This window comes from Carcharodon carcharias, chromosome 2, assembly GCF_017639515.1.
Source record: "Carcharodon carcharias isolate sCarCar2 chromosome 2, sCarCar2.pri, whole genome shotgun sequence".
NCBI lineage: Eukaryota > Metazoa > Chordata > Chondrichthyes > Lamniformes > Lamnidae > Carcharodon > Carcharodon carcharias.
The window spans coordinates 31,393,394-31,418,439 of record NC_054468.1 but is presented as its reverse complement, the minus strand read 5'-3'; the positions used below and the strand labels follow the sequence as shown (position 1 = coordinate 31,418,439).

The 25,046-nt window shown below is 43.9% G+C and overlaps 1 protein-coding gene across 1 annotated transcript in view; it reads left to right on the top strand.

Annotated features, from left to right (window-relative positions):
* bdh1 (3-hydroxybutyrate dehydrogenase, type 1) overlaps positions 1-23,620 on the top strand; it is a 37,782-nt gene extending 14,162 nt beyond the window's left edge. The window contains exons 3-5 of the mRNA XM_041211280.1: positions 3,112-3,253; positions 13,665-13,817; positions 22,783-23,620. Coding sequence (XP_041067214.1) covers positions 3,112-3,253; positions 13,665-13,817; positions 22,783-23,252 — 765 coding nt within the window. The 3' untranslated portion in view covers positions 23,253-23,620. The remainder of the gene's footprint in view (positions 1-3,111; positions 3,254-13,664; positions 13,818-22,782) is intronic.
* The last annotated feature ends 1,426 nt before the right edge of the window (positions 23,621-25,046 follow it).

Genomic DNA, 25,046 nt, shown 5'->3' with positions numbered 1-25,046 from the left:
GTTTCCACCTTTTATTTTCTACCCTTGTATCATAAAATATAACTGTTCTCCACATCATCCTTATTTGTTTCCTTCATTCTTGTAATTAATGTTCCATTGGACTGTTCACAGTAAGTTGGAGGGTTTGGAATTTTTAAAGAAATGAGTGTAATGCAGTGTTGTCAAGGTGATTTATTTATTACTGGGCATGAAATTTATAGACATTTGGACTGGGTCAATGTATTTAATCGTAGCAGTGGAAGTGTACTGTTTTGTATTTATTTTCTGATTTCTGGTCCCAGGCATTTATCTATAAATTTGAACCTTGGTGATTTATTAATAGAAGGACTGTAGAGGGAATGAACATAGGAACAAAGGAATTGCAAGATGAAAATAATACCAGGGTCCATCAAGTTTGTTTCCTACTATCTTGGTAGTCGCATGATACAATAATAATGGAGTTGTTGGCTAATCATAGTAATCAATCTCTATTAATAAGGGTACACCAGGCTCAGAAATGACATGAGGAAAACCTTCATGTGGTGAAGAACTTTGGGAACGATAGTGCCAAATTCATCCTTTTTTCTCCCAAGCGCACTACATCAAGTTACCCACATGCTACTTCCCAAAATTTTATTTACTGAAGTTTCTAGTTATATTAATGTTTTTTTATCAGTTATTTATAAAAGGGCAGGAGTGGGAATGTAGTAATAATCATAATGTTGAGAGTGCAAGTTTACTTATGAAACACCAGCGCTGAGAATGAAATTTGTAGGGACGGATTGGTTATGAATTGTAAACATGGTTTATTTATTTATTTCAAGATTGCAGGCAGAATCTTGTTCCTATGTATTTATTTTGAGAATTCCACTGTAGAAATGAATTTAATGGAGATTTGATTGAGGTATTCAAAATCATGAGGAGTCTGGATAGAGTAGATAGGGAGAAACTATTCCCAATGGTCGAGGGATCAAGAACCAAAGGGCACAGATTGAAGGTGATTGGCAAAAGAAGCAGTAGTGACAAGAGGAAAAACCTTCTTCCGCAGCAACTGATTAAGATCTGCCTAAGAGTGTGGTGGAGGCAGATTCAATCATGGCTTCAAAAAGAGAATCAGGTTGTTATCTGAAGAGGGAAAAGTTGCAGAGCTATGGGGGAAAGGTGGGGGAGTGACACGAGGTGAATTGCTCCAACAGATGGCTGGTACAGACATGCTGGGCCAAATGGCCCCCTTCTGTGCTGTAATCAATCTATGATTCTATTCTTAAAGATAAACTTGTGAGAAAAAGGGAATTCATTTTGTAAAAAATAAGTTTTAAATATAGGGCGGAGCTAGGAACTGCAGTATCTGTATGGAGACATGGAAAGTTGTTCATTTTCAGCAACTGGTCTGGGAGAAGCGGAGAATGAATTATTTATTTTCCAGGATGCAATGAATCAATTGGGGACTTAAAGGCTTCCAGAAAATACTTTACAGCAGGAATCTAATACTGCCACAATGGAGGAAGTAATTATTGTGGATGTAATTTGACTGTGTCACCTTACCCTGTTAAAACTTTTGTTGAAGGGTGTTGCAAGAGTGACTGAACTGTTAACAATTATAGCAAACTGAAAAAAAAACTCAGAAGTATTTTAATTCCCTATTTTGCAGTCAACAGCAAATGTATGGTGTTTACTGTTTGTTTTGGTAGCTGCCCAGAGAATTTTTGCAGGCTTTTGAGTAGAGACTTGCAGTTATTTACTGATAAAAACAAAAAAACTGCGGATGCTGGAAATCCAAAACAAAAACAAAAACAGAATTACCTGGAAAAACTCAGCAGGTCTGGCAGCATCAGCGGAGAAGAAAAGAGTTGACGTTTCGAGTCCTCATGACCCTTCGACAGAACTTATTTACTGTCTGGGTCACTGCCACGCTCTCTGCAGTAAGGCTCTTCAACCAGTCGGATTGTGGAATCCACACTGATACATTCAAGTCTAAACCAGAACACCATGTACATAAAGCAAAATAAAGAGAGAACACAAAAGAGAGACAGACAAAGTTAAAAAAATATATTCCTAGCTCCAACACAAATTAAGTCGAGGGAATAATCTTCTATACTTGTAAAATTAAATTTTAAAGGTCAGAGAGGTTGTTTGACAATGATTATTACTGATCACACCATGAAAAACCCATGCCAATAGGACCCTATCTGTCACCTGAAATACTAACTTGAATATTCACTCCCTCCACCACCAGCACACTTTAGCTGCAGTGTGCATCATCTATAATGGATGCATTACAGCAAGTTGCCAAGGGTTCTTTGACAGCACCTTTGCAGTCTAGAAGGACAAGGACTGCAGGTGCATGGCAAAATCATGAAACTCTGCCCTTAACAACACTTTTAGTGCACTTACCCCACATGACTGTAGTGTATCAAGAAGGCAGCGCACCACCATGAATAAGTAATAAATGCTGATCTTGCCAGTGACACCACTTCCCCTGAATGAATGAAAAATCCTACGTCTGAATGGACCAACCCTAACTTTGGTCTGCCCTGTTCAGTGGTAACCAGTAAGTAAGTGCATCAACTTTATGCCCTTACATGGATTTGAATGCCAAGTCTATTGGTGAGATTCTGTTATCATGCAGTTTGTGAAGGAGCCGGGTAACTCAAAGGCTGTGCCCTCTGGATTTCTGCATTTCACTGTGCATTTGGGGACTCTGGAAATTGCTGTCCAAATTATTGCACGAGAACAGTGACAGCTTTTAGTTTCATTCTTAACACAGAACCAGGCCCAATCTATAACAGTAAAGTTTCGACATTTTTTTAAAAGCACCTACAACTTCCTAAATATTCACGCCATCTTGGAATTTCTTGCCAAATTTCCTACCTTTCCTTTGGATATTTTTGGAGAAGCCGACTCCCGTTGGCTATTTTCAAGGTGGGGCGGGGGGGTTAATTGTTCCTTCCCATTGCAATGCTGACTAAGGTCAGTTAATTCAGCATAGATGCAGGATTGAACAAAGGACGCTTCTGCTTTATTGTTTATTGCGACACCAGTTAGTACATTTACCTACCGAACGAAGGGGAGAACTTATTTTTGTTAATTTAGTTATTAAAAAATTGCAGTAATTGTATTTTTCTTTGGAAGGATAAGAACGGAGAAGGTGCTCAAACACTTGAGAAGATGAAATGTGAACGTATGAAAGTTCTTCAAATGAACATATGCACAGATGAGGAGGTGCGACAGGCCGTCGATTTTGTAAAGACCCAGTTGAAGGAACCTGAGAAGGGTATGATATGGGTTCCATTTTACATAGAATCTGGTCATGTAAACAGGATAATTTAACAAAATGCCTTGAAAGTTTACTCTTTGGGAAGAAGTAAGTTTTAATATTAGACAGTGAGTGAGGTATTGCTACGCTGATGCAGTCTAGCTGATGAGGTTGGATTTGTTATAGCCATTTTCCTTATGTGTTTTTTGCCCTTGGATTTAATTTGGTCTGAAATATATCTAAATGTGAAATTGATCTTCTTTGAAGACTTGTGGGTCCTTTGTAGAGGTATTTTTGGGTTTCTCTTTTCTCATTACCAGAACATGATGTATCCTGTGGCAACTGGATGGACTCCATTCATGAGGTTTTACAGTGCACCAGAAGAAAATCATATGAGCGGCCTGATAGTGCAGAGCATCATCAGAGTGAACCGTGCAACTAATCTTTTCATTGTGTAAGCGTTTATATCAACAGTTATTTTCTGATCCTTACCAAGGTGTCATCAAATGCACTGGCACTTCACAAAAATAGGATCCAAAATAACAGTCTTCTATCATTCCTAATGGAGTACCTCTCTTTTACTAGTGTGACATTTCCATTTTTCATTGCAGGAATTCTCCACCCTTGGCTGCGTGAAACAGCCCGTTTATGGCAAAGTTATTTGTGGTTTTATGTTGTGGACTCACACGCACTTAGAACCAGCTTTGAGTTGCCAAAATTCAATTCATGTAGGACCTTTACAGTTAATGGCAAGAGGAGGTAATTCTCTCATTTGCCTGGATTAAAATGCAGGTTCCAAGGCTGATAGCACAACATTGTAACGCTACATTATCCAGACACAGGGTGTGTTCACTTTTGAATAAAAAGTACAAGTTGTTTGAGGAAGACACCATGGATCTCGACCATATTTTATTTATTTTATTTGTAAACAGCGATTACAACCCTTTTACACTGATAGCTGCTATCCAAGATGTTTTTGAACAAGTGCGAACATTGCAATTGACTGCTAAAGTAGAAACTTATGATTTATTTGATATTAAATAAACTTTAACATGGCATAGCCAAAGATTGAACCATCTATTTTTTAAAAATGCAACAGACAGTTCTGGGGTTAGCATGCAAAGCTGATAATGAAACTCAGTCATTGATGCATACATGGATGATGATACAACAGTGGCCGCCAACAGAGGGATTGGCACATTCATGGATGATGTAAATGTGGTTGGTATTAGTTTAGGGATTGAATGCTGAGAATTGCTGTTGGAGCTTTAGTATAATCTATTTCCTCCGCCAGGAACTTTTGTGCAAAGTGTTTGGGAATTCTAAAGATAATGTGAGTCTCAAAGTTAGGGGAGAAATTGCAATGAGCAGAAACCTGCAGTCTTTGGTACAGCAGAGTAAGTTTTCTCGTGAAAAATGAAATGCCCATTCATGGATCACCCACACCTTGTGAATCTGGAAGGGACACTTGCTAAATTGTACACCATTCAATAGATTTCTATAATGATATTGATGCAGTTATGAGGCAACAGAATGTCTTGCACATTGAAGAGAAGGAGTCCACTGCAGCAGTGCTTTCAGCTTCTATGGAGAAATAAGGCAAACCCCCACCTGAGTGATCCAAGCATCAGGAGATTGCCTGATGAACACTCTGGTTCTGGTTGCAGTTGAGTAAGTTAAAGAAGAAAAAGTGTGCTTACAACACCTGTCAGCAAATACAATTGAGAACCAAGCTGAATACAGAAGGTTCAGAAGGGATGTGCAAAAGCAAATACGTGAAACAAAGAGGGATTATGAGAAAAGACTTGCAGCTAACATAAAAGGAAATCCCAAAGTATTCTACAAGCACATCAATAGTAAAAGGGTGGTAAAAGGAGGAGTAGGGCCGATGAGGGACCAAAAAGGGGATTTTACACATAGAGGCAAGAGGCATTGCTGAGGTGTTAAATGAATACTTTCCTCCTGTCTTTACCTATGAGGTAGATGCTGCCCAGGCAATGGTCACAGAGGAGGAAACTCAGTCACTTGAAGGGTTTAAAATTGATGAGGAGGAGATATTGGTTAAGCTGTCGGTACTTAAAGTTGATAAGGCACCAGGGCCAGATGAGATACGAATATTGAAGGAATTAAGAGTGGAAATTGCAGAGGCACAGGCCATAATCTTTCAATGTTCCCTGGATTTGGGGGAGGTGCTGGAAGACTGGAGAATTGCAAACATTACGCCCTTGTTTAAAAAAGGTTGTAAAGATCTGCCCTGTAATTATAGACCAGTCAGCTTTACTTCGGTGGTGGGGAAACATCTAGAAACAATTATTCGGGATAGAATTAATAGTCATATGGAAAAATTTGGATTGATTCAGAAGAGTCAGCATTGATTTAATAAAGGAAAATCATATCTAACTAATTTGCTGGAGTTTTTTGAAGAGGTAACAGAGGTGGTTGATGAGGACAAGGCCATTGATGTCATGTATATGGACTTCCAAAAGGCATTCGATACAGTGCCACATAACAGGCTTGTGAGGAAAATTATAGGTCATGGAATAAAAGAGACAGTAGCAACATGGATACAAAATTGGCTGAGGGATAGGAAACAGAGAGTAATGGTTAATGGGTATTTTTCGGGCTGGAAGAAGCTTTGTAGTGGAGTTTCCCAGGTGTCGACATTGTGACCCTTGCTCTTCCTGATATATATAAATTATCTAGATCTTGGTGTGCAGGGGACAATTTCAAAATTTGAGGATGACACAAAACTTGGGAGAATTGTAGACTGAGGAAGACAGGGTAAAACTTCAAAAGGACATTGACACATTGGAGGAGTGGGCAGATAGGTGGCAGATGAAGTTCAATGCAGCAAAGTTTGAGGTGATACACTTTAGTACAAAGAACATGGAGAGACAGTATAAAATAAAGGATACTAATCTAAAGGGTGTGTAGGAGCAGAGAGACTTAGGTGTATATGTATATAAGTCATTAAAGGTGGCAGGACAGGTAGAGAGAGTTGTTTCTAAAGCATGCAGTATTCTAAGCTTCAGTAATAGGGGCATAGAGTACAAGAGCAGGGAGGTTATGATGAACTTATGTAAGACACTAGTTAGACCTCAGCTAGAGTATTGTGTACAGTTCTGGGCGCCACACTATAGGAAGGATGTGAACGCATTGGAGAGAGTGCAGAAGAGGTTGACGAGAATGGTTCCAGGGATGAGACAGTTCAGTTATGGGGAAAGACTGGAGAAGTTGGGATTGTTTTCCTTGGAAAGTAGAAGGCTGAGAGCAGACTTGATAGAAGTTTTCAAAATCATGAGGGGCCTGGACAGAGTAGATAAGGAGAAACTGTTCCCACTTGTAAATGGATCGAGAACCAGAGGGCACAGTTTTAAGTGTTTTGCAAAAGAAGCAAATGTGAGGTGAGAAAAAGCTTTTTCACACAGCGAGTAGTTAGGGTTTGGAATGCACTGCCTGGAAGTATGTTGGAGGCATGTTCAATGGGCAGGGTTATGGGGAAAAGGCAGGAGATTGATACTTAGTTAAAATGCTCAGAGACCCAGTGCAGATATGATGGGCTGAATGGCCTCCTTATACACCATAACAATTCTGTGATTCTGTAAGGGATTGATGGGTGTAATTGTTCATGGACACAGCATTTTCAGAAGGTAGCCTTCCACGTAACCGTTCCTTCAAACCATTCTCATGTTTTGATCTGTCTCTGTGAATGAATCATAATTACTTCCTTCAAACTGCACTTGGACATGCATGATTTTGAGCTGTTGGTGATGTGTTGAGAGAATAGAAACCTACCTTGTTTTTTGGGTAACGAGGAGAATCGCATCTTGGGCGCTGTCGATAATTTGGTAGCTTGGTGAGATGGAACGGCATCTTCATACGGAAGGAGTGTCAGTACAGTATCCACAAAACCCTTGTCTGCAGTTGTAAAATATGATTCCTTACAATCACAAGTATACTAAGCTGTTCCATGACACCTTGCAACCTTGGTGCCATATTTGACCCTGAGATGAAATTCTGAACACATATTCTCACCATCACTAAGATCACCTATATCCACCTCCCTAAAATTGCCTGACTTCACCCAGCTCAGCTCATTTGCTGTTGAAACCTTGATTCTTGCTTTTGTTTAGGGGGTTGCAAAGGCTCAAGAGAGAGAGAGAGAGGGCAGGCGAGGATTGGAAGTGGGGCAGAGGGAGCAAGCCAATGGCGGACAGGACATCTAGGTGCAAACTAGTGCTAGCATCAACTGAGAGGCGCGCACAATCTCATCAGCGGTGTGAGAAACTGTGCATGTGATGGTGGATGCAGTGCAAGCAACTGTTTCTGGTGCCTGGCCAGGTTCAGAGTGAAATACTCCAGGTATGAGGGTTCAGAGTGAAATACTCCAGGTATCAGGAGTTAGGGCAGAATCATCCCAGATTTGCACTAAATGCGGTAGCAGCCGGGTGGTTTTCATGCAGTATCGTCCATTATTTATGCATTCCCAGGAAACACGCCGTTTCCAAGGCCGGTGGGCTCTCATTCACATGCCCGCCATCACCTCGCTGCTTCATCACACCAGGCATCATATTTAAAGTCCAGTTGCATGCACAGATCTCAGTGCTTCCAGCCCACGACTGCTGCAGGGAAGATGTCCATGAAATGCAAAAAGACTGCAGCCCCTAGGTTCAGCGACGTGTCACTGGAACGTCTTTTGGATGCCATGGAGTCCCGCCGGGTTGACCTCTACCTCCGCTCTGGCTGCTGGATGGGCAGTGGAGTAACCAACCAGCCATTGGAAGTCCAAAACAAAAACAGAATTACCTGGAAAAACTCAGCAGGTCTGGCAGCATCAGCCATTGGAAGTGGTGGTCAGTGCCAACGCCCTTCAAAAGAGGACAGTCACCCAGTGCTGTAAGAGGATGAATGATCTCCTCTGTTCCGCCAGGGTAAGTCACTCTTCTCATCACTCTCAACTCTCACACTCACACAAACCCATCATATTCACAGGGCCATCACTCATTGCCAGCTCAAGGGACATCACCATTCACTCTCTCACATTCACTGTCGTTGTTTTCATCCCATCCATGGAATCACTCACCACCCGCACAGTCCAGGCATACTTATCGTCTGACCTGACAGACAGCCCGCTTACACTTTCTTCATCTCTATTCATGCAGGACAAGCTGGCATACCACAACAGGGAGAGCTTGCAGACCAGTGGAGGAATGGCTGAAAGAAAGGTCCTCACAGACTTTGAAAACAGAGCCATCCAACTGACCGCTGATGATCTGGACCGGTCCTGTGCTGACATTGAGATCTGTGGACTGTATTGCAGGACTCCACCAGACCAATCCAGGCACCGGAACCTCATCTTCAGTATCACCATGGTCTGCTGCACAAAGTTGCGAGTTGCAGCATGAGCCTCGTTTATACCATCCCTCTGCTGCAGCCTGAGGCTGTCGCACAGGTATCATTAGCCACAGTCTCTGCGGGTAGCCCTTGTCCCAAGGAGCCATCCCTGCAGCTTCTGTGGACCCTGGAAGACTTCAGAGATCTGTGACCGACTGAGTATGTAGGAGTCATGCACACTCCCTGGAAACAGCGTGCACACCTGTAGGATGCATTTCTGGTGGTCTCAGACCATCTGCACATTCAGTGAGTGGAATCCCTTGTAGTTGATATACTTTGCCACGTCTTGTGGTGGAGACCTGAGCACCACGAGTGCAGTTGACCACACCCTGAACCTGTGGGAAACCCAAGATCTGGGCGAATCCAATCGTTCTAGCATCCTGGCTGCCCTGGTCCCGGGCGAAATGCACAATGTTGTGTGCCCTCGCAAAGATGGCATCCGTGACCTCATGGATACATTTGTGGTTGGAAGCTTACGAGATCCCACAGAGATCGCCTGTGGATCCCTGAAAGGAGCCACTTGCATAGAAATTGAGCACCACAGCCACTTTCACGGCCACTGGCAGTGAATGCCCTCCATGTCCCCGTGGCGCCAAATCCTGCAGCAGTTGGCAGATGACCAGTTCCCTAGACATGAAGTCTTTGGCGACACTGGTTCCCGGTTATCTGCAGAAATGAAAGGCTGTGTCTGTAGACCCTGGGTGTCACTAGGCGCTGCCCAGCGACGACTCACTGTGGCTCTTCGGCAGTATGTGCAGGAGCCCCAGCCGTCCCTTCATCCTGAGGTTGCTGCTCCTGCCTCTGTGCAGCCAGGAGCCTCAGTTGCTCTCTCCTCCATCATCTTCGCTTTTGGCAGGCCATCAGGCATATAGCTAGCTCACCAGGCTCCATGATCCTGGTGTACTCCTTCTGCAGGATGAAAGAGAGAGACACGTGGTTAGTATGTATGTACTAAGAACTGGTTAAGTCTGAAGGCCCCTTAATGCACTGTGGAGAGTGTTGGCCACCACTTGGATGGCCAGAGATTAGTCCACTGCATGGCTGCCCAAAACCCCACCCACCTCCGCCCCACTCCCAACTGATTGGTGGCAGCTTTGCTGGACTGGATGCTGTGCTCTCAGCTCAGGCACAGGCATTCTCCTAACCCACACTGCAAGGCTGCACTGTTAGCTTGAACCATGGGGGAGACTGGTACAAACCGGGATGATGACATTGCAAAAGGGGCTGTGAGCACCCCTGCCAGTAACTGCTCCATGCCAGCTTCAGCAAGGAGATTGTACAATGTGTGCAGTCGTCCAACTGTTCTGCAGTCTGCTAAACTGCTCATGACTTTGCAGTATGTGCCTGGGAGGGTTAAAGCTTTGGAGCACTTGGTGCCACTTTGATGCCACTGCATTGCTTGAGTGGGCAGATAAGCTAGAAGCCCGACTCCAATCATATCAATGTGGCTGTGTCTGAACTGTCTCAGCTGCAGAGAAATTGTCACTTTATACAGGTTTCCCTAATGTGTGTGGCCGCTTCCCTCATCCACCCTACCCCCTACACCAAAAGCTTGGGCATTATATTCAACAGCAGGACAGCCCTTGACCTTCTCCGCAACCACCCCCCCTCCACCACCTACCCCCACCCCCCCCACACCACCTCCCCACACCACCTCCCCACAAATCACCTCAACGGCAGGGCTGCCCTTTCCAAGTCATCTCGACCGCAAGGCTGCCCTTGCCCCGCTCTGCAACACTCCTCAAACTTGAAGTCCACCAGGTGACCCTGGTGAGCACTAAATAATGTTGCTGTGTACTCCCCTCTGAGTTCCCCTCAAAGTGCATGCTGCCAAGTGCACATCTGTTATGTGCTGTTCTGAAACACGCTGGCATGCTTTCCCGCCAATGTGGACGGATGATCCAGCTGGGGGGATGATACCGGCGGGCTGGTCTAATCATGGTGTGCTGATGTATTACAATGAGGTTCCTGACATCTGATGGTGGGAAACATGGCCTGCCATCGGCAGGCTGAGTGGACGATCACAAACTGGTTTTACATCGTCGTGAAACCAATTGTGCCATATTGCCCTCTCATGCCACTGAACACACCTGATACCGGTAGGCATGGAAAATCCTGGCCTAAGAGTGAAATACTCCAGGTATTGAGGATCAGAGTGAAATACTCCAGGTATTGAGGATTCAGAGTGAAATACTCCAGGTATTGAGGATTCAGAGTGAAATACTCCAGGTGTTGAGGATTCAGGGTGAAATATACCAGGTATTGAGGAATCAGGGTGAAATACTCCAGGTCTTGAGGATTCAGGGTGAAATACTCCAGGTATTGAGGATTCTGGGTGAAATACTCCAGGTATTGAGGATTCAGGGTGAAATACTCCAGGTATTGAGGATTCTGGGTGAAATACTCCAGGTATTGAGGATTCTGGGTGAAATACTCCAGGTATTGAGGATTCAGAGTGAAATTCAGAACAAATCTGTGGAAACAATATTTCAGTGAGTGATTAATATTGATCCATTCAGCTGAAAACTGGATAACATTTTGGGATACAGTGTGTGAACAATTTAAGACAAGGCATCTGATAAGGGTAGCATGTTTGGGAGGAGCATGCGACTTTGGACCCATGGCCCTCAAAGGGATTTTCCTCATCTTGTGTCTGAGTTTGTTGTAGACTGCTTGATGGAGATTAATTTCTAATAGTTAAACACTCCATTATTGCTGTCTTATGCAACTACTAGGATGGTAGAAAGCGAACTAGATGGACCCTGGCCTTTGTTCGTCTAGCTGTTCCCATGTAAAGAAACTGTTCTGTTGAGCTCCATTGTGCTTGACCTCAGCTCACATGTTCTGTATTTACCCATTTTCTCATTGCTTTGCCTGATAATTTTTCAATGGAGCACAGTGAAACACAGATAAACAATCCTTAGTGATGGCAACTCATCCTGCGAGCTGAGTTAGTCAATTGGCTAACAGAGATAATATTCCAGCACACAAATTACTCTTGAGGTGGAGTTTATCATTTGGCTGAGAAGTATTAAAAAGAAGTGCTAATTATTTTACTGTCTGTTGCTAATAAGTTTGTACGGATTTATCTTTCCCTTTTTCAGGCTTCTGCACTGTCTGCTCTTTATTTATAGTTGAAAAGACTTTTGTAATTCACTCCCAGAGCTGTCTTTTGTCAACAATGAAACCCCTGGCAACAGAAATCTGATAATTGTATATTAATTGTAATTGTATATTATTTTCCATCCCTAATTGCCCTTCTATTGCCCTTGTATGCAGTTGGTGGGCATTAAATAGGTGGGCTTGTGTCCCTGTAAATACACACAGACTGCTGCTGTGGTTCTTGGGCTTGGAGGTGCTTGCTTGCAATCTGTAACTGTGTAAATAAATACTTATGAAAGCGTGTGAAGATTGGACCCAGTTATATCCTTCACCAGCTAGATTTCTTGAATATAACAAGATCTACTGATGTAAAAGAGGGTGGCCTTGAAATGTTATGCCATATCTCGACACACGTACTCTCTAGATGTTTGGAGTCAGCCATTGATGCTTATGGACACTGAACAGAGTGAGTGCAAGTGTACAGCAAGTTGCTGGATTCCCACTTGCCCTAGTCTGTCACTGAGTTGGATTTTCCCACAGGCTATCAAAACCCAGTGACCAGTTAGGTGTCCCAAGCTTGCAGTTGCCAGCAGCAAGACTGCCAGTGCAGTTTACAGGGAGACGGCCTCCTAATTGCCCATCCCTGTGCTCATAAGTAGGCTCCCGATGCCGCTGGCCCATTCAGTTGGCCCACAGCAATGTCAGGCTGGCAGCCCCACTGGGAGAGGTGGGCACTGCTGATGGAGGTTAGGGACCATGAGGGACCCTTGCTGGCCAACAGAGAAGAGCTGCACTGGAGATTTCCGACACCAGTAAGGATGGACGGGAAACCCCTCTGCAGCTTATTGCATGGCCTTACATCCATGTTGTCCCACCATTGCCCTTCTATTGCTTGCTTCCAATGAGTCGGCAGCCCCTTCACAGAGGGGAGGCTGCTCCAAGTTCCTTTGATGCTGCCAAATCACCCCTAAATGGGGCATAAAAGCCAGTCCTTTTACCAGCCCGACCAGCCTGTTCTCCATTGGGGAGAATGTGTCGGGGAAACATCCTGATCTGGCTCCCCTCTACTTTCCTGGACTCCCTTCCTCTGCCTTCAACCCCATCTCCCCTGGACTTGTAAAATCTAACCCATTGTGTGGAAATAAACCTGCTAACAGGAGTGACAGATGTGGAACATGTACACCAGCTGGTGAAAGCCTGAAAATAGATGCCAGTGACATTCTATCCATGCTCGATTGATCTACTTTTAGAAACAATTCAGATCTCCTTTCAGAAGCAAAGGCACAGTTGTAGTTGAGAGGTGAGAGGGATAAATTAGTACAGATTAAACTTGATTTCATTTCTTTCTGTTTTAAAATTAAATGGGATTGCAGGCACATGTTCCATTTTTTTCAAATATTTGGTACAGACTATTAAATAGCCTCTTCGTAATGTTTGACTAGTTGTATGGTATATTGTGTATTAGGTGGGCTGAAAACATGGTTGGCTGTGTGGGGACGAGTATGTGGGTGGGGTCCCCCATTAACCAACACTTATATGCTCCCAAATTCCAACACCAGTTCTTACTTCTCCATGTTTAACCTTTACCACATTCTTTCCCTTGTAGGAAAGTTCTTGATGAAAGTTCTCATTTTTAGTCAGTAAAGTGAAAGTCTAACAAAGTGAGTGCAGTATAAGATGCTATTCAGTATGTGGTAACTAGTATGTGAGAATTCAAAGAGCAAACAGAGGTGATATTTATATTTGGTCAGAAAGGTGAAAATCCATTTTTTTTCCGCGAGAAACTTGAGAGTGGTTTAGAATGGCAGGTCAGCTTCAGCAGGCTTTAAAAATGGGGTTTTCCCTAAATTTCCCATTGTATGATACATTGAGGGTAATAAATGTGATGCATGAATAGCTTGTAGTGATGAAATGCCTTATGTGCTTTACTCAGGTCTCTGGGGTGTAGTGAACAATGCCGGCATTTCAACTTTTGGAGAGGTAGAATTCACAAGTGTGGAACATTACAAGGAAGTTGTAGATGTCAACTTATGGGGAACTGTGCGAGTAACTAAGGCCTTCCTGCCTCTCATCCGGCGAGCAAAGGGTGAGTAAAACTGGGTTCCAGCCCTCAGATAATTGTCAGGTATTGATTACCTCATAAGAAAATTGACACAAACACAAGGTGCAGTTAAAAATCTAACCTGGCTTCGCTCATTATTTCCCCACTATTTTGCTGTATAAGCTGTGTGTCAGTTGCCTTTCAAGTTTTCTAACTATTATTTTATTAACAATGCAGTTTGATATTTCTATTAACCTGGTGAAAACTTGCAGCAGTGTTTTTTTGTCAATTTAAAAAATGAGTGTTGAGGTAATCTTGCTTTAGTTCAAATGTTTATACCAGTCCTACGCTAGAACAGTCTAAAATAAATTGAAAGGTATGACTGGATTTCTGCAGTTTATGAAATAAGAACTATGGCTTAGCAATAGGTGTATTTCTCTCAAAAAATCCTGAAGATGATTACCTTTTCTGAAGATGCTTTAATGATGCAGCTACTGTCCTCTGAATCTCTCTGCGCTGGTCAGATGACCTTTCACACAACAGTGTGTAATTCATGATGAGCTGCTGTAGTGGCCATGCAAATTTGTCATGTAACTAATAATTCTTCTGCAATGGGCCACCCTGGACTGTCTGGTGAGCTGCTGCTCTTCGCTTAGTGAGCCTGCAGCCGATTTCAAACAGTTTATTGCATGCCACTCAATCTTGCAGTATGGTTTGAGAATTCAGATAACTCTTCTGGTTGAGATATATTTAAGTTTTAAACAATCCCAGAAATTAAAATTTTGGCTGGATATAAACCCTACAGAGTCTAATTCATTAAGGGAGCCAAAAAATTTGCTTTGTAACTGATTCAAAAATGTGCTCTATGTAATTTGGCATGGACAAGGGAATATAGGCTTGTATCAGTGATTATTTATTTATTTATGGGTTGTGGGTGTTGGTGACTAGGCCAGCAGTTATTGCAGATCCCTAATTGCCCTTGGGAAGGTGGTGGTGAGCTGCCTTCTTGAACCGCTGCCGTCCCCATGTAGGTGCACCTGCAGTGCTGTTCAGGAGAGATTTCCAGGATTTTGACACAGTGACAGTGAAGGAATGGTGCATTCCCAGCCTCAGTACCATTGGGGGCCCCAAGCAGTTTGTTTCCCACCGAATAGGATTGAAAATTATGGGCCTGTTCTTTTCAATCTTATGGTTGGCTTTGGTAAGGATTAATTATACTGCACGTTTTCTTAGCTGGAAATGCTGGGGTGTTAAAAGCAGACTAAAGGAATGCATACAAAATAAGAGCAGAAGTAGGCCATTCAGACCCTCAAGCCTGCTCTGCCATTCAATAAGATCATGGCTGATCTGTTTGTGTTTCAAATTCCACATCCCCCATTTACCCCCAATAATCTTTGATTCCTGTGCCTAACAAGAATCGATCTACCTCCACCTTAAAAATATTCAATGACCCCATCTCCACCACCTTCTGAGGCAGTTTCAGTTGCACAACCCTCTGAGAGAAAAAAATTCTCCTCATCTTTGTCCTAAAAGGGCAACCCCTAATTTTAAAACAGTGCCCCCTTGTTCTGTACTCACCCACAAGAGGAACACTCTTTCTACGTCCACCTTATAAATGCTGTTCAGGATCATATACTTCAATCAAATCACCCCTCACTCTTCTAAACTCCAGTGGAAACAAGCCCAGTCTGTCTAACCTTTCCTCATTAGTCACCCTGCTCATTCCAGATATCAATCTAGTAAACCTCCCCTGAACCGTCTCTAACGCATTTACATCCTTCCTTAAATAAGGACACCAAAACTGCACGCAGTATTCGAGATGTGCTCTCACCAATGCGCTGTAAAACTGAAGCATAACATCCTTACTTTTATGTTCAATTCCTCTCGTAATAAAAATTTAGCATTCTATTAGCTTTCTTAATTCCTTGCTGTACCTGCATACTAATGTTTTGTGACTCGTGCACTAGAACACCTAGATCCCTCTGTACCTCGAAATTCTTGAGCCATTCTCTGTTTAAATAATAGTTTATTTTATTCTTCCTGCCAAAGTGACCATTTACATTTTCCCACATCTACATTTTCTCTATCTGCCCGATTTTTGCCCACTCACTCAACTTATCTATATCTGTTTGCAACCTCCTTATGTCCTCTTCAGAACATATTTTCCTACCTATCTTTGTGTTATCTGCAAATTTATCTACCAACTCCCCTCATCTAAAGCATTGATATAAATTGTTAAAATTTGAGGCCCCAGTACAGACCCCTGTGAGACTCCACTTGTCACATCCTGCTAATCGGAAAAAGACCCATGAATGCAATAGAGAGGGGAGTTCAAAATAAATTAAAAGATGAGTGGTTGTCAGTGGACATGTGAGTATATCACTGGTACAGTCACTTTCACTTTCAAAACTGCTGTTATCACCCTTCCCATCAAAAACATCACCTTCAATCATTTGTCCTTGCAAACTAGCACCCTCCTGTTCCTCTCCAGATACCCTGAACATGTTGCTGCCTAGTCTTTTCATCCCTTTCTCACCTCCAATGACTCCATTTGACACCAATGCTTTCCCTGCTGTCCTGCCATACTCTACCAGATGTAAACTTCTACTCATCCAATACCCCACCCATATTCAATCTTGCACCATTTCCTGCTCACCCATCACCCTATCCTTGATACTTTCGTTGGCTCCTGTTCCTCCAAATACTAAAGATTAACATTCCTAACTAAAATAAAACTGAAAATGCTGGAAATACTCAGCTGGTCAGGCAGCATCTGTGGAGAAAGAAACAGTTAACTCTTCAGATTCATGGCCTTTCATTGGACGGAATCGCCCCAGAATTTCACTAATTGTGGTCGTGGGTGTGAAAGTGGATGTTTTACTGCTGGCTGCAGTGGCGGACTTTGGCGCTGTATTGTCTGCTTCCTGCCTCATTAATTATGCAGCTATGGGAAACACGCCGTCTGGCTGGCGGGCAGCCACTGAATCGCCCATGACACTATTGCCTCACTGTTTCCTCACTCTGAGTGCCATATCTAAACAGCAGCTGTGAACACAGTTCTCAATTCTTGTAGCCCAGGACTACTCCAGGGAAGACATGGTCCTGAAAGCCAAGAAGAGTTCAGTGACCCATCACTGGCATGCCTTTTAGAGGCTCAGCGTGATGTCTCCCACCCCTGCTTTAGCCGCAGGAGGTCCTGCAATCTCCAGCTTGGGAGGCAGTGGTCAATGCCAGTGCTGCAATGAAGAGGTGGGCCATCCAGTACAGTAAGAGGATGAATGATTTCCTCCGTTCTGCCAGGGTAAGTCACTCTTCTCGTCACTCTCAACTCAAACACTCACAAACCCATCATAAATCCACAGGGATCTCACTCACTACTAGTTCAAGGGACGTCACCATTCACTCTCACACACACACCTTCGTTTACCCTGTGGATTGTGTCCTCATCCCATTCACGGCACCACTCACCACCCACACGTGCCAGGCATCCTTATCACCTGACCTGGCAGGCATCCTGCTTACATTCTCTCCACGTGTCTTCATGCAGGACAAGCTGGCGCACAACAAAAGGGAGAGTTCATAGACTGGTGGAGGAATGCCCGATATCAAGGTCCTCAGAGACTGTGAGAATAGAGTCACCCAGCTGGTTAGTGACGATCTGGACCGTTCCTGTGCTGACAGTGAGATCAGCGGTGCTTAACCAAGTAAGGATCCAGCAATACAACATCCATCAGACATCCATGCTGTGAGTCAGTTCCCCTGTTCCGCAGTCCCCTGCCATGCACTAATTATCCTTCCTTGCTTTCGCAGGCACATCTGGGAAGCAGCCGGGGGGTCCATGAGCCAGGTCCTGGACTCAAGCCATGAAGACACCTCAGAAGAAGATTCTGATGACGCCCTAATTGAAGATCCGTCACAGTGCTCACCCGCACCCTCCACCAGCGCAGAAACATGCACCATGGTGGGACCTAGTTCTAAAGTAGCCTCGGGGTCACAAAATGGTGAGCACATTGCACTGTCTGATCCACAGCAGGTACTTCCCAGGTTTCCGGCACTCGGAGGACTACTGGAGGCCAGAAATCTGCTGAGTCCGATCTGGCTTCAAACTCACTGGACACAATAGTGATCCCTGTACCTCGATGGTGCTTGCCCTTGCTGCCAGGATGTTGTGGGCAGGCATTACAGAGCTCTGTTATTTTCTCTGTGTGCTCTTAGCACCTTTAAGGTGGAGCTGGCCCCCAGCTCTTCATCTGTGACCAGTGACACTGTGCTCTTGAAGGGGTCAGGTGCTGAAGGCTGACAAAGGATTGGGTGCATTTAAAGTTTCATGGCTCTATCTCCATGTTATGACCCTGATCACAGAAGTGAGCTGCCCTCAGCCAGACAGGAGTCAGACATTCACTGATGTAATGTGAAGATCCATGGAGTATCCACACTGCATCATCCTCCTGGAATCCAGCAACAATTAGGGCCTCCGCTGTGCCTCCATGACATGAGTCTGAGCACTGAGGGTATGTGCGTTGCCATCAGCCACACAGGAGTCAAATGTTCACAGATGCAAGGTGAGGATGTCAGGACTATTCCTACTGCATCTCGTCATCATCCTCCATGAATCTTGTGGCAGTGAGGGCCTCATCATCGCCATCCTTGCTTTTGAGGACCTCATTACCATCATCCCCTTCGACATCTTCTTCATCAGAGGAGACATGCAGCTCTTCCATCTTCTCCTCAGCTAGGTCCTCCCTACATTGCAGGGCCACATTGTGGAGTGTGTAGCAAGCGACAATGATGCACGACACCCTTGGTGGACTGTATTGTAGTGCTCCATCTCATTTTCAAATTACCCGTTGTTTGTTCCACCAAAGTCCAGGTCACGGCATAAGCCTCATTATACCGTCGCTCTGCTGCTGCCTGAGGCCACTGCATGGGCGTCATCAGCCACGTCCTCTGTGGGTAGCCCTTGTCCCCGAGGACCAACCCCGCAGCCCTCTGGACCCTGGAAGATGCCAGGCATCTAAATCCTGCTAAGGATGTAGGAGTCTTGGACAATCCATGGGAATCATGCGCAGACCTGCAGGGTGTGTTTGTGCTGGGTGCACACTAGCTGAATGTTCAGTGAGTGGAAGCCCTTGTGGTTGACGTAGTTGACTGCTTGTTCCCATAGAGATCTAAGTGCCATGTGAATGCAGCCGATAGCACCCTGCACCTGTGGAAAACCAGAGGGGGCAAATCCCAGCGCTCTTACTTCCTAACTTTCCTGGTCGCAGGTGAAAGGCACAAAGCTCTGTGCCGTTGCAAAGATGGTGCCCATGACTTCCTGGATATACTTGTGCATGGAGGCTTGTGAGATCCTGCACAGGTCACCTGTGGAGCCCTGGAAAAAGCCACTGGCGTAAAAATTGAGCATCGCGGTCACTTTCACAGCCACTAGCAGCGGATACTCTCCATGTCCCCATGGTGCCAAATCCTGTAGTGGGTGGCATATGTGACCGACCAGTTCCCTAGACATGTGCAGCCTTTAGCCACACTGGTTCTCAGTCATCTGCAGGAATGGCAAGCACCATCTATGGACCCTGGGTCTAGCGAAGTGCCTACGAATGACATCTCACTGTGGACCTTCAGCTGTGTGCCCAACAGACCCTGCCTCCCCTTCATCTTGAGGGAGGTCCTCCTTCCTTTGCTGAGCCAGGTGCCTCCATCGCACTTTTCTTCTTCCCTGGTCTCTGTAACCTGTGAAGCATACCGCTAAATCACCAGGTTTCATGATCCTGATGTTCTCCTCCTGCAGGATCAAAGAGAGAGACGTGCGTTAGCGTATGTGCCGTAAGAGCCTCTCTTGGTTAAGACTGAAGGTCCCTTAACACATGCAGGAGAGTGCTGGCCGCCACTTGGATGCCCAGTGTGTAGTTCGCTTCATGATAGTCCAAAACTCACCCACCTTCGCCCCATACCACTTGAACGGTAGTTTCAGCCATTGGGCTGCATGCTGTGCTCTCAGCTCAGGCGCAAGCATTCTCCTAACCCACACAGCCAGGCTGCACTGTTATATGAGCCATGAGGGATACTGATCCAATCCTTAATAAAGACACTGCAAGGGGCTGCGAGCACCTCCACCAATGCCTGTGCCATGACCACCTTTTGCAAGGGGATTCTACAACTTGTCCAGTTGTTCTGTTGCCCCCTGAAACGCACATTAATTTGCAGTCTGTGTATTTCCTTCAGTCTCGGCTGCCTCCCCCCCTTCCACCAGCATGTGCTTGTGTATTTCATTCAGCCTGGACTGCCTTGCCATCACCACACCCCAGTCCGCAGCCTGACCAACACTGGAGCCATTGCCCCAGCACCACACTGAAAGCCAGCTGGGAATAAGCGATTTGCCTATGTCCCCTGCAAATGTGTGGCCCCCCTTCCTTGCTATCCTGCGGGTGATGCTTGCAAGCGCTGCTCTAGGTTGTGTGCACTCACCTCCGAGTTCCCCTTGAAGTTCAGGTCGCCAGGTGCACGTCTTTTTAAAGGCAGTCATAAAGTATGCCATTCTGAAGTCACGCCAACATGGGCAGTAAATTTGATGTGGGGGGATGATTTTGGCGAGCAGGGCTTGTAACGATATGCTGAAGTATTGAAATTAGGTTTCCAATATGCGGTGGTGTGAAATAGGTGGAGTGGATAATTGCAAACTGGTTTCACAATGTAATAAACCGATTTTCTGCCTGCTTGCCTTAGTGTCCCCACCCGACGCCAATGCCCTTTGTAATGTTCTCAATCTCATGTTAAAACCCCTTTAGCCCTTCTTATCTCTGTGACCTCTTCCGCCTCTCACCCTGGAACCTTTTTCTACTTCCTTGTCTTACCTTCTATTTTTGCCCAGTTCGTCTCTATGAAGCATTTTAAGTGCATATTTCCAACTTGAAAAGCACTATATAATTGCAAGTTGTTGTCAATAGTATTAACAGAAACTTGACTCCAAACTATAAGAGAATACAAATAAGCATATTGAAATATATTGACTAGAAAAATATGAAAGGACTCAGAGTGGCAATGCTGCTTAAAGAGAGAATTCACATTATAGAGAGAGTTGACTTGGACTCTTAACATGATTGCAGCTCAAGGTGAAAAAGGATGTTATATTAATGTGTATTAGTGACTCCCAAACCGTGGGAAGGAAACAGAAGAAGACATGTGCAATCAGGTTAAGAGAGCTTTTTAGGGAAATCAACATTATTATTCTTGGAAATGTGAATTATTAGTTTAATGATTGGAACAGATAGAAAGTGAATGGAGAAAAAGGAAAGGGATTTCTAAAGTATGTTTAGGCCTCCTTCCTTAAGCTATATGTTACTAGGTCTAGAAGGGTGGAGACATTACTACATCTGGTAAAGAACAATGAAGTAGATCAAGTAAATGAACCAACACCTTGGGAGTAGAGACCACAATATGACAAAAGTTGAGAGCTTATTAGAAAGTGAAAATACTAGCCAAAAACTAGAACATCAGATTGAATGAGGGCAGATTTCAAAAAGATGAGGAATGAACAAGCTGAGGTAAAGTGAAAGGAAAAGTTAGCAGACAGAACTGTAGCGAGACAGTAAGATGTTTTTTAAAAAAGAACATTTGAAGGTGTAGAATAAGTGCTTCATGTTCCATTAAAAAATAAAGAAACTACACGTGGTTTTAGGGTGCCATGGATGGAGAGATCAGCAACCAACTAAAATTTAAAGAGAGAGAATAAAAATAGTGGGAACCTAAGAGGATATGAGAAAATAAGAGGTTAAAATAATAATTTGTACATAATGCCTTTTTGAGAATGGAAAACGGTTTCCAGTGGTGTTCCACAGGGCTCAGTGTTGTGGCCCTTGCTGTTTGTTGCGTATATTAATGATTTGGACATAAATGTGAGAGGTATGGTTGGGAAGTTTGCAGATGACACAAACATTAGCCGTGTAGTTGTTAGCGAAGAGTATAACTGTTGACTCCAGAATTATATCAATGATTTGGCTGAATGGGTATAAAAGTGGCAGATGAAATTCAACGCAGGAAAGTGTAAGGTAATGCATTTGGGGAAGGCAAACAAAGCAAGGGGTTAATCAATAAATGGGAGGATTTTGAGAGGAGTTGAGGAAGTGAAAGACCTTGGAGTGCATGTCCACAGGCCCCTGAAGGTAGCAGAACAGATAGATAAGGTGATAAAGAAAGCATATGAAATGCTTTCCTTTATTGGACAAGGTATTGAATACAAAAGCAGGGATGTAATGCTGGTTAGGCTACAGCTGAAATTTTGTGTACAGTTCTGATCACCACATTACAGGAAGGACATAATTGCTCTGGAGAGAGTGCAGAAGAGATTTACAAGCATGCTGCCAGGGCTTGAAAATTGCAGCTATGAGTAAAGCTTGGATAGGCTAGGGTTGTTTTTCATAGAAACAGAGGAAGCTGAGGGGTGACCTAATTGAGGTGTACAAAATTATGAGGGGCTTAGAGTAGGCAGTAAAGACTTATTTCCTCTGGCTTAGGGATCAATTACCAGGGGGCATAGACCTAAGGTGATTGATAGAAGGATTAGAGGGAATATGCGGAAAACGTTTTCACCCAGAGGGTGGTGAGTGTCTGGAATTCACTGCCTAAATCAGTGGTTGAGGCTGAAATGCTCAACTCATTTGAAAGGTACCTGGATCTGCATCTGAAGCGGTGTAACCTGCAAGGCTATAGACCAGGTGCTGGAAAGTGGGATTAAAATGAGTGGCTAGTTTCTTTTTCATCTTTTTTCTGGCCGGCACGGGCATGATGGGCTGAATGGCCTCCTTCTGCGCCAGAACTTTTCTATGGTTCTAATATTTTATGATCTTGCAAAATTCTGTGAATGAAGTGGATGCACCTCAATAAGAAATTTAGGATTCTGTAATGATGGCCTGAAAGCATCTGTGTGACAAGATTTGGCCTAAGAAAGAATTTAGTTGCTCGCTATTAATTCATTTGAATTAATAAATTTTTTTGCTGTTTACAATGTTTACAGGTCGTGTTGTAAATGTTGCCAGTATGTTTGGACGCATGGGCAAAGCAAGCCACTCTGCCTACTGTATTTCAAATTATGGAGTGGAGGCGTTCACAGACTGTCTGCGCTATGAACAACAGCGTTGGGGTGTTAAAGTCAGCATTATTGAGCTGGGAAACTATATAGCTGCCACAGGCATCCTCACTCGTGATCATGTTGAAAGCATAGCTGATAGAATGTGGAATGAAGCTACCAAAATTATACAAGAGGATTACGGGAAGGCTTACTTTGATCGACAGACAATGACAATGAAATCTTTCTGTAGCAGCAGTTCAAAAGACATGTCTCTTATTGTTGATGCCATCCATGACGCACTAACTTCTGTATATCCATACAACCGTTATGAACCAATGGATGCCTATTGGTGGATTAGATTGCACATCTCGGCCCACTTACCTACTCCAATAGCTTACTGGTTATATAAACATTAACCAACTTGCCAATGCATTGCCAGAATGATCTCCTTCCAACACTTTGTGCCGTTTCCCTCGTGCTTCCTGCTCTTTTTTCATTACCTAGTGCCACTAAGAACCACTGTAATACAAGGACACTTAATAGAATTGCACTAAATTAATCAATGTTCTATTTTATAGGTTTTATATATACTTAGTTTAATGTAATTATTTTTCATGTGAACTCATTATGTGTTTATTACAGGGTAACAGGTACTGAAGTACTGCTGTTTATTTTATAATATAATATATATGTGCAATTCCATTCCACAGTGGGAAAAAATGTGCTTTGTTCTTCAGTATTTTTACATCCGTGTGATACTATTTGTTAAATTTTTTAAAAGTCCTATGATTAGTTGCTGCATATTTCTTCCCTTTGTTTTTTTCTTCCTCTCTACTCAACACTTAAAGCTGAGAGGTTGTTAAAGATCTTCTCAGAGTTCCCTACCCATGCTATAAAACTGGCCATGAGTTCGAATTTATTCTCCCTCCCAGTGCAGCAATGGTAAACACTTGGCCCATTCCCACTCCCAAGTTCGAGAAAGAAACTGGAGGATTGGAGTACTGATTTGCATACTCCCACTGCATGATATAGTATATCGGATTTTAAATATCCGTATTTGTACTTGCGTACAACACACTGTTGTTGCTAGCATAAGTTGTCAAAAAATAGAATTAATCCATTCTTTTTGGCTTTTAATAACTAACATGATCGTCGTTCTCAAAGTTAATGACTGCAAAAGTATCGGCATGGATGAATACTTTGTGGGCTAAAGTGGGCACAGGCATTGCCATGCACAATTGATTGCAAGACAGAGAGCATGCAAACTTCATGCCACTTGCCCATTTGAACGAACTGTGTGTGCACCCAATGGAAACCACATGGTGATTGCCTAGACACATCAGCAGGGGTAATATTATGAGTTGCTCCCACCACTTAAAGCTAGCCTGCACTGCTTAAAACCAACCTGGGCCACTTAAGGGAAGATGTGCTGTGGCTGGAGTAGGTGCTGTCTGTCGTGCAGGATGTGAATCTGACCAGGGAATGACACAACTGGGGAGAGAGCAAGCTGCAAGGTTTTCAGACACTCAACTGGATGCCTTGGTGGGATAGATGGAAAGCGGGAGAGATGGCCTGGATCCAAAGGCCCTCCCAGCTGCATTCTCAAATGGCAGTGGGAACAGGTAGCGGCGGCGGTCAATGCCAGGAGCCTAACCCTGAGGACCCAGATGCGATACCGCAAGAAGTGTAATGATCTCACATGAGTAGTCAAGGCCAGTGAATGCATCTTCAATTGCCATATTCTGTCACCTACTCTACTTGCTTCAGACTTTAAACTAACTCAGCAGGGGTGTGGGAACCTAGAGAAAATATTGAAGAGGAATACCAGTGTGCACAAAATACTGGGCGAGACAGATAATACTAGCATAGAGAATAGTAAATTAATAGGTAAAGTCCGGGTAGGGGAGAAAATAACAAATTCTAAATCAGGGTTACTATGCATGTATGTGAATGCATGGAGTATAGTAAATAAGATTGGGGAGTTACAGGCGCTGATTGCCATGTGGAAACATAATGTTGTGGCAATAACAGAGACTTGACTCAAGGAAGGGCAGAACTGGGCATTAAATATTCCCGGGTACAAGGTGTTCAGAAGAGATGGGAAAGGAAGGAAAGGAGGAGGGGTGGCAGTATTGGTTAAGGAGAGCATTGCAGTGCTGGTGAAAGAGGATGTCCCAGAGGGTTCGAGGACAGGATCAATTTGGCTAGAG